This window comes from Euprymna scolopes, chromosome 13 (genome assembly GCF_053919585.1).
Source record: "Euprymna scolopes isolate OS-2025 chromosome 13, ASM5391958v1, whole genome shotgun sequence".
NCBI lineage: Eukaryota > Metazoa > Mollusca > Cephalopoda > Sepiida > Sepiolidae > Euprymna > Euprymna scolopes.
Genome location: NC_136494.1, coordinates 110991327 through 111001983, shown reverse-complemented (window position 1 = coordinate 111001983; position 10657 = coordinate 110991327). Strand labels below are relative to the sequence as shown.

The following is a 10657-nucleotide window of genomic DNA, read 5'->3' as shown; positions in this document are numbered from 1 at the left end:
TAAATGTTGTCAAAGTTCCTGTTTTCCTTGAACTGTTTTGCTTTGTTTCATCGTAATTTTTCTTTGGTTGCTAGTATTTGTTGCTTTAATTCTTCATGTTTGTTTTTGTGCCTCTCCTTGCTGGCCACACGTCTATTTTTTCCATCCTCTTTTACTTGATTACGTCTTGTTTATCGCTTTGACATCTCTTAAGTTAGTTGATCTTGGTTTCATGCTTTACTTCTTATCCAGGTTTTGTTAGCATTTTTCTTTATGCCTTTTTCATACTTTAAACATACTACCTATTGTCTTGGCAGCTGATAAAAGTAAGTTCTTCAGGTCTGAGATATATGGGCAGAGTTTGTTCACCTTCTCTGTTTCAGCTTTGACTGTTGCTTTTGAAAGTATGGGAGTTTAGGTCTTACTCCTTCAGAAGTAGCTTAATATTTTCTACTTCAGCTTATTTAATCTTAATTTTTCTGTTTCATAGATCTCGGGTTCCATGTTTCTCCAAGTTTTGCAAATCTTTTACATCTGGCGCTTTCTATGTTTGGAGCTCCAGTGTGAGATGTTTCCTGGTCTGTTCCATTTTCTGTTGTATTTCATTCAGTTCTAGTTTGTAAAGCCAACTTGCCCGGAGAATAAGTTTCGCTTTGTCCTCGATTCTTTGTTTTGATGTATGGTAGTCACTGGATATGTCCCACAATTTATCATATCTTTGCGATACCCTCGGTTTTGGGAGTAACTGCTCTCTAGCATCCTTACTGGTCCAATCAATTTTGTTCCATTTCTTTCGATTTTTTTTTTTGTCCGTGTTGCTTACTTTGGTTGTCCTTTGCTTTATGTGTATTATTTGGGTACCTGAAATTAGTCTATACTTACATGTCCTTTGTCGGTGATATTTTTTCTGAAGTAAGAGGAGACAACATTAACAAGATGAAAGCCGTGCCCCCCTATTCTAGCCACCGAGGAGGCATTTCGTTCATGACATACACATCTATCCATTGGGTCCCACGTTTCGTATATTTCTACTAGATAAATAATATTGATGGACACAGCCATTTTTTTTAAAAACGCACCCTAAAGTACTTTTGTTGTCCCAAATAATGCGAGCAAGCAAGGAAGACTTGTAATAGAAAGAGTTTATTTATTAGTTTAATGCATTTTATGTTTTCGTTCTTTTATTTTTCAACTAACGCCTATATATCATTCTCTGTATGAGAACGTAACTCCTTATTACCTATATTGATTCTCATCTTTATTTACGAATCTCTGTAATTGTTTAGTTAGTCTGTAATCCTTATTTTGTCACTCGCCTTATTACTAATTTCTTTAGTATTTTTGTTCCTGCCTGCGTATTAAGGAAATAAAAGAAACGAAAGAGAATGAACAACTTTTTAACAAGGGAAAAATGGCCAATGTGATCCATTCTTATCAATACTAACTCCTACGCTAACACATGTATGGGGCCCTATCTTAAAACTTCTTTCACAAAGGTACATTTTGACTTCGATAGTAAAATATTTAGTTTTTTTTCTGTTCTCCCTTTTGAATCGACAGTTCATGTTTGTATATGTGACAGGGCACTATGCTTCTTATCTACATGATGGTTTAACACTATCCCTGTTACAGAACTATATATAAAACAATACTGGATTTGCTCTTGCTATAAACACTACACCTTGATATGTGCAATTCATACATTATTATTATTATTTGTAAAGTCGAACAGAATAAAGGAAGAAAGCGACCACGTGTCTGCGCGTGTTGTCTTACCTGCTGGGAGGGCAGAAATTAAAAATGGCGGCAGTGGTTTTTGTAAGATTATTGAGCGATGATGTCAAGCCTCACGTGACTGTTTTTCTGGCCGCCGATTGGCTGATGATGAACGCTTGGACAATAAAGGAGTATGTTCAGAAGATCGAGGACAGTGTGTATCAACTGCATGAGTGTGTTTAGAAGTTCGACATGTGTGTTAACCAACTGCCGTCGTTGCGAAACGAATTCAAGTTATTTCGGCGAAATTGGGGAAAAATGGACCTCCTAATGGTCTGATCCCATTAATGGCAGTTGCTCAGCACAACAAAGCCAAAGTCAGGCCGGTAATGGACTACTGAGAACTGAAACCATGTGTTGATGCGTTCACAGCTTATGCTGACGTGTGTGCTAGCAAACTACGAGAGTGGCGCTAGCTGGGTTCTAATGTGTCTCTGTTGGATCTGAGAAGAGCATATCTGCAGGTCCGGGTTAGCGAGACAATGTGGCCGTTTCAGACGGTAGTGTTTGCCGGTAGGAGGTATTGCCTCACAAGACTGAGCTTTGGGCTGAACGTTGCGCCCCAAATAATAAAGACGATCGTCAATGCTGTATTGTCACAGGATAGGACCGTAAAAGAGGGGACATCAGCATACCTTGACGACATATATGTGAATGAACACATTGTGCCGTCATCACGTGTGAGGGCCAAGCTAGCCGAACTTCGATTGATGAGTAAGGATCCAGAACGCTTGTAGGATGGCGCTCGTGTCTTGGGGTTGAGCGTTCATCATGTACGAGGGACCTTGAAGTGGGGGCGCGGAACTGCAGTTCCTGAAGTGCCCCATGTCCTCACGAGGCAGGCTATATTTTACCTGTGTTGAAAACTGGTGGGACACTTACCAGTAGGTGGATAACTCGGGCTGCGACAGCCATCATGAAGAGGAGGGCGGGTGCAGTTACCAAAGTCTGGGATGACGAAACGGTGGACAATCTGTTGCTACTCATTGTGAAGGAGACCATCACAAGAATCAAGCAGGAGGACCCCGCTAAAGGAGATTGGTGCATCCAGGGAGACAGGCTAAATGTGTGGGTGGATGCGAGCTCCCTCGCGATTGGGGCGCTATTAGAGATGAACGGGTCTGTGATTGAGGACGCCTGCTGGTTGCAACCAATGAATGATGCTGCTCACATCAACCTGGCAGAGTTGGATGCGGTAATAAAAGGAATAAACTTGGCACTCCAGTGGAAAGTCAAAGAATTATGCATACGCACAGATTCGCTGTGCGTATACCACTGGATAGTTGACGCATCAACAGGCAAAATGAGAGTGCGCACCAAGGCGGCTACCGAAATGCTAATCAGACGAAGGTTGGAGACAATAAGGAAGTTGGTGGAAGAGTACGACCTCTCGGTGAATGCGGTGCTTGTCACTTCAACCTGCAATCTTGCTGATAGACTTACCGTGTGCCGCAGAGATGAAGACAGAAGCCTGCCATTGATACAAACCAAATGGCGAACAGCGAAAGTGATGAATCATCCAATGATGAAATGTGGATCCGACCTATGCCCCATTGCCGTGATGACATGGCTAAGAACCTCAGCACAGATTGCGATAGTTCCAGCGCCACTTCTGAGAGCCGCAATGACGATGGAGCCCAGCTTGATGGAAGGATTGCTGGCAACGTTAATGACGACAGGTCTGTTATCCCTTTTGGGAGCTCGGATGAAGATGGAGCGCAGCCGGATAGTAGGACTCTGGACACTGACCCAAGTAGCTCTGATGAAGATGAAGAAGTCCAGCTAATCCCCCTCGGTAGGAGTGCCCGAAACAAACGACCGCGGCCGCAATGCCGCACGTGTGATCCTGAGACCAGGGGGGTGTAAAGTCGAACTGAATGAAGGAAGAAAGCGACCACGTGTCTACGCGTGTTGTTTTACCTGCTGGAAGGATCACAGGGAGGGCAGAAATTAAAAATGGCGGCTGTGGTTTTTGTAAGATTATTGAGCGATGACGTCAGGCCTCACGTGACTGTTTTTCTGGCCGTAGTTGTGAAAAGAAACCCAAGCTTTAGAAGTTGACGTGTGTGTTAATCAACTGCCGTAGTTGCGAAACGAATTCATTATTATTATTTATTAACAAGATTTCACACAGATAATCATTAGGGATTACTCAGTGATTTTCTCCTTAGATTATGTGTAACGATTACATTTCCTAAGTAGTCCAGTTTTTATGAGACACTTACGAAAGGATTTCATACTGGTAGCGTAAGGAAACATTTTTTTTTAAATTACATAAAATAAACTTTATTAGATAAGAGATAACAGTGAAAGTAGATTAAAATGGAAAAGCTATAACCAGATTGATAACAGTTGAGTCATTTACACATAAAACTGAATTATGTTCTAGCATGTTTGTAATTGACTTTATTTGATATAACTTGTTAATTTGAGTTGAGCTCAAAATAATAAGTGTTAAATGTTGAAAATTGGGGTGAAAGTTTTAAAAAAGTTTACTTCTGCGGTCCCAACAACACTAATCAGCCAATTTTTTCTAAACATTTAAATTTTCACCTAAAGTGTATTCCGACATATGACAAGCTTCTTAACCCGTTGTCGGGCGTATATTTTATCTGCGAAGGGGTCAAAGTTAAAATAATTTACCTTTGCGGTCACTATCAAAATATTCAGCCAATTTTGTGTTTGAAATATTACATAAAGATTATTCAGGCATGCAGCAATTCTTTTAATTATTTTGGGGCAAAAATTTGGCTGCCAAAAGGCCAAATTTGAGAGATTTGACAATTGCAGATTCTAGAAAACTCGTCCGCCACATTTGGGTTTAAACACTTAACATTTAAGATGCTCCTCAACTTCTGCTGCAGTAAACGTTCCCCATACCATTATTCCTCCATTTCCGTATTTAAGTGTCGTTTTATGCAACGTTTCCCGAAATTTTATAATGATTAACGAATGTTTCAAACTCCAGTATTTTTACTATTATCGAAATCGATGAATATACCATCTTTTTTCAATCATATCGATTTATTACATGTTCTAATTCGAGCTCCACTGCGAATCGCCTGGGCGAAGCTTCAGATGCCTCTCGCAATGATTAAGTTCACAATATATCGTTGTCTACATTGCACTGTAGAGAACCTAATTTTGATTTTCATAAATGTATTATTTTGAGAAATGGCTTGCATAAAAGTCTTAAGAAACATTCTTCAATTGTTCTCTAAACAGAAATATTCATTTCGAACGCCTGTTATATCAAACAACCTACTGGTGATTTCATATGTCTGACATTACTGGTTGTACGGTGATATTGAGTAGAATTTTAGTTTAAAATCAAATAGTCAAGTATCATTGTGAAATTGGGCTGTAAAAACAAGCATTCATTTCGGACGTTCCCCGGTCGTATCAACTAATCTGATAATTTTATCTGTTGGGTCTTCCGTCTTGTGTCGTACTGAAATTGTTTATATACACTCGTGATTTTAGACTGTAAGATGTTAACTTTAGTCACAATCGCCTGTTTTATCTTTGATCTGATTATTTCGATTATCGATAACACTGGGTAACAAAAATATATTTTGAATATCGTCCTGGGTTTTCCAGCTGAATTAGACTAATTTTGATGCTCTGAAAATGACCTTGGTTTTGCTCAATCAGGGCAGGTCTTTTTTGCTACAGAATTTTTTAAAAAATCGATTTTTCGTAAAAAAAAAAATGTACTGCAAATAATGCAAATCATCAGCTGAGACACCCCTGACCAATTTTTCCGTTTTCCTCAAGAAATTAAATTCAACGTATCTAAATCCATTCATTTTTTATTAAGTCCATGAAATGTGATAAGCATAATTAGCATAACATTAGTATAAGTATGAACGTTACTTGACACAAAAGTTCAGACTTCACGCATACATCGGCGTTTCACAGATTCCCGTGTGTGAGCAGCTGCTTCATTGTCTTTCTTCAGAAACCAGTAGTAGTCCGCCATCATGACTGCGTCCCACATCCCCTGGTACATCTCCCTTTGGCGCATGTCCTGATGCAAACCTTCTCCCTGCTCGTCGCTCATCCCCCCAATGTTTTCAGGAAACTTCTCTGTGTGTGAGAACAGGAAGTGCATCTTTATACTCATCAAACACCCGAGTTTTTGGAAGGCCTTTATCATGCTGCTGATGAGTCTGGCGTGGTTTGCTGCCTTCGTGTTCCCCAGGAAGTTGTTCACCACCTGCACACCGCGGCGCAATCTAGGGTGTTCACGGAGTTTTGGAACTCCGTGTCCTTTATGAGCTGCCGTATCTGTGGGACATCGAAAATGCCGGCCTTTAGCTTCTCAATGGTCAGTCGAGGAAAGGCTCGGCACAGGTAATTGAAGCACCTCTCATATTTGTCCAGAGCGCGCCTGAACTATTTCATTAACCCAAGCTTCATGTGTAGCGGTGGGATCAATATCTTCCCCCCGGTCAACAAGAGGTTCCTTTATGATGTTTCTCGCCCCAGGTACTACCTGCTCTCGCGCCGGCCATTCTTTCTTTACATAGCGCTGGGCTCTGCTGACCAAGTAGCAAGTTCATCTTTAAGTCGACACAGATGATCCATTTGTGCTGCTCATATTGGATTTTGTCGAGCACGTACCTCACATTTCTCTTTGAGAGTTGTGGAGTGCACACGAGTGATTGAGGCGAACTGGTTCCCGTTGTGGAGGAACACACACTTCAAAGAGCACTTGCAGCTGTCAATGAAGAGTCGCCAATCCCTTGGGTCGTATTGAGGAGCGCCGAGTTTAACAAGGAAACCGGCGATATCGCGGCAGTACATGAGGTCTTCCTCCTGGAAGAAGTAGCCCATGTAGTCCTCAAGCCTTCTACGAAAAAAAGTCATACGCGCGTCCTTGCCAAATAAATTTTTCTCTTAGTCTGGAGGCCAACAGCTCGGAGAAAGTTGACAAGCTGAGATCCCGAACCAGATCATTAAGCTCACATTGTGAAAAGAGCTGTGGACCATCTTGTGCTTCCTACTCGAACTCTTCTGTATATCCTTTCTCGCCTTTAGTGGTGGCCTTGTCGTCGCTGTCGGGAAGCTGTGTGAACGCTGGTATAGGAATTTCTTCGCAGAAAGATGCAGCTGAGTGTCACACAATGAAATTTAGAATCAATTTGATTGGCTAAGGGTTAATTAAGTAAATTTTAATTATATTTTATTTATACATTCCTATGGAGTAATGGTGGGACAGGTATTGATTTTATGAACTAATTGTGGAATTCCCTTTGTTCTAAAAAAAAAATTGAAAAAAAACAAATATAAGCGTAATCCCCCATTTACCGCTGTTTAATATGCTCATGCTGCAACAGTTAAATTAGTACTGGGATTTTTAGCCACTGAATATGCCATAATTTTACTATTTTCTGAGACACGAACCCGCATAACAAAATCGACGTGCACCAACTTCCATGTCTAAACACACACACACTGAGCACACAAAGAGTTAATTTAAGGCAAAGGTATTTAATGGTAAGTTAATGAGAATATGAGAGAGAAACTAACAGGAAATATTGTCACTACGGAGTCCTTGGGAAGAAGGACCCAAATTTGCTAAAGTATAACTCTAGTTAGCATAAATCCACACAAAAATATATTAAATAAATTCTATACATATTTATACACATAAATTTATGATAAACACAAATATATTTTTTATAATGTTATTAGTGTCTCTGCATTGTAATTCGATGTATTCTTCCAGAATAATATGATTGAACACAACACCCGATAGTAGCATACGTATAGCTTGTCAGGTAGACCTATGGCTGTATCTCAAAAAGTTGACCTGATAGAGCAAAATCAATGTGATATTCAAAGACCAAAATTAGTCTAAATCAGCTGAGAAACCCCTGACGATTTCTAGCTGTTACTCAGTGTAATTATTGAACAAGTTTCGACACATTTTAGAACACTGCCATGCACATGAAATGCCTTCCTGTTAAATTTAATAAATATCAATCCAGCCGTTTTCGAGTCCATAGAAAAAGAACTCACGGACACGAGGATCAACGAAGTTGTGTCTCAACGCGTTATCAAGCCATCACACGGGGAACAGAATATATCTGAAAAATATCTTAACATCTAAAAACTAGTCGTAGCGCTAGATTTGTTCATTCGTTGGAGACGAGATTAAACTAATAGGTTTATCTCGATTGAAGATAATTGAACAGAATCGAAGTAAATCGGTTATCGTCTTGTTTGAAGCATTTCGACTAAAGATGAAAAAAAATGTTTAAAGTTACACAAGTCTACCCCCCTGCGTATAAACTTAAAATATTTAGCTTTTAACTATTGATAGGCGAAATGACTTAAAGTAATTGACCTCCCACATCTGAATTAAATTAAGTATACGTTTCATAGTGAGAGAGAAAGAAAAAAAATAAATGAATTAAAAAAAAACTGTATAAAGTGTAGACTTTTTTTTAATTCATAAAAGTGTGCACTTCAAAAATTAAAGAGTATAGCTTTATCCGTTTTCCAAGATGTATAATCGAGCACGTAAAACTATAAATGTAAAATGAAGTAAATAGCAACTCCAACAATTAACTGATTTTTCTATTGTAATATTAGGTGCTTTTTAATCTCAACAATTTGTGTTGATGCTGTAAATTTTCCACCTCGTTTCAAACATTTGGTAGATTTATGTACTCTTTCATTTAAATATTTTGGTATTAATCAGTGTATTGGCTATAATGAATTGTATACGAATAACAAACTGCATACATAGAACTAGATTTACTTTGTTGTGAAGAATACCAACTGCTTTTCAAGTGAACTCTAATTTACATTCACGTTTTTTTTTTTAAATTAACGGTCCAAAATATTCGAAAAAACCCACCTGTTATTAAAGCTAAGTCCGTATTTGGCATAAAATTCATGTTCCAAAGTTTTAATGTAAATTTGAAGGGATTTCTCACTAAAATCGATGTTTTCAGTGATAAAATTCATAGCATATTTGTAAACTAACATCTAAGATTCTTACTGATTAAAGATAAACTACATATTTCAAATTCACTTCAAATTATGACATCCTTAATATTTCACGTGCTTTGTTTTCTTACAACAGAAAATCAATTATAAAAACCACATTTTGCTTATCAATCTGTAACTCTAAAAGCATATATGACGATCTACATATTGACTTTACAATTATACACGATAACCTTAAATATTGGTAATTTTCTGGCATTTGAACAGTTAACTAGATAAGTAGTTCCCTTTTCGGATCTGGAATTTACGCAATACAACATTGCATTTCTTCACCTAGTTGGCAAGGTGTATACTAGATCAATAACATTTGTTTTGTGTGTAACGTATCAATTTAGAAATTTAATGAATACTTACTCAGGTCTCTGCATTTCGACCAAACAAGCCGAGCTATGTATCCAAACGAAGTTTAGATCCTGAAATGTACGTTCGGTTTAAATTCTGGAGGCACCGACATCGGAGCTTTTTTTAAAGTGAGAAATATTCCCATATATCAGTCATTCGCCGTACATTGTTCGAACTAACTAATATTACCTGCATAGATACTAATAAGGATCCGTAAACGTATACACACACACGTGTGTTACATACACAATTCAAACGGTAGTGTTTGAATATATGGTCGTCTTAGTTTTACTTATTTAGAACTGCTTTAAGTTTGAACTGTTCATCCATTTACGACTACATTTCAAACAAATTCTACATTCCATTGGTCACATTCTTAGAAATATTTCGAAAAAATTCAATTTTGGTCAAGTTATAAAAATTTCTAAGTTAAAAATCCTAAAATTTGTGAGGAACGTAGCGACGGATTTTCTAAATGAAGCATGCAACGCTGTGTTTGGGATTTATCTTGAAATACATTATTTCTGAAGGCTATCTATTTTTGAAGGCTATCAATTTTTGTAGAAATAACAGCGCGTAAGGTTTTAAATTTCATACATAAACGTTTAAGGTATAGAAAGTCGCTACACAGAAATATTCACGAACAATTATGTTCGACAGTTTGAGTGCAGTTATCAGAAAATAGAACTAATAACTTTGTATTCCTTGTTGCGCTTGGAAAATATTTACACTAATCCAGATGTTTAGTTCTCATAACGTTTTAAGTCAACTGGAAGACGAGAATGTTCCACGACCCGACAGATTCAAAAAATGGAAATGTACAGTAAATTTTTCTTCTGAACAAGAATATTTAGTATTTAAATAGCTGCATATTCTCCCACAGTGTGTAATTAGGAAATATTAACAAACTCAAATGGAAGTTATGTTTTGTATTCGGATGGTCAGTAAGTGTAGACCAGACTAACTTGGCATTAGTGAAGAATCTTATTGCATCCAGCTAAAGATTCAATTAACCATTAAATATTTGACGATTACACCTAAGAAAAGAGACTAAGATTGAATATTAAGGTAAAAAGGTAGCATGGATTTAACGATCTAAATGAAAAACAAACATTTAAAATGTACAAGTTTTGTAAAGATAATGCCCAGAATTAGAAAACTTTGCCACTTCAATTCAGTCTCCATACTTCCAAATTAAAAACATGAAAACAGGTTACGTTTCTATTTTATTTTGCAACATCGATCTTGTTATAAGCGTAGAATATGGTATAAACAATACAAGTGATAGATTTGAATGCAATTTGTAAAAGAATTTTGTATTGTCCATAAGACGAAAATTAAAAACAGCAGTCACCAAGAAATTCGTCGCATTATCTACAATGTTAAAATTGTCGAATTTTGAATAACTGAATACAAATCAGTTATAAACATTATTAATTAGCGAATGCTATGTTAAGATAAAACGTTTAAAATTATACATTAAAATGTATATTATCTTTAAAAGTCCATTCATTGTAAATTTTCGCCATGAAAACGG

The 10657-nt window shown here is 37.5% G+C and overlaps 1 protein-coding gene across 1 annotated transcript in view; it reads right to left on the bottom strand.

The window, feature by feature from the left end:
- Positions 1–6760: 6760 nt before the first annotated feature.
- LOC145292314 (uncharacterized) overlaps positions 6761–10657 on the bottom strand; it is a 49248-nt gene continuing 45351 nt past the window's right edge. Inside the window, exon 2 of the mRNA XM_080138641.1 lies at positions 6761–6870. Within this exon, the coding sequence (XP_079994767.1) occupies positions 6761–6870 (110 nt within the window). The remainder of the gene's footprint in view (positions 6871–10657) is intronic.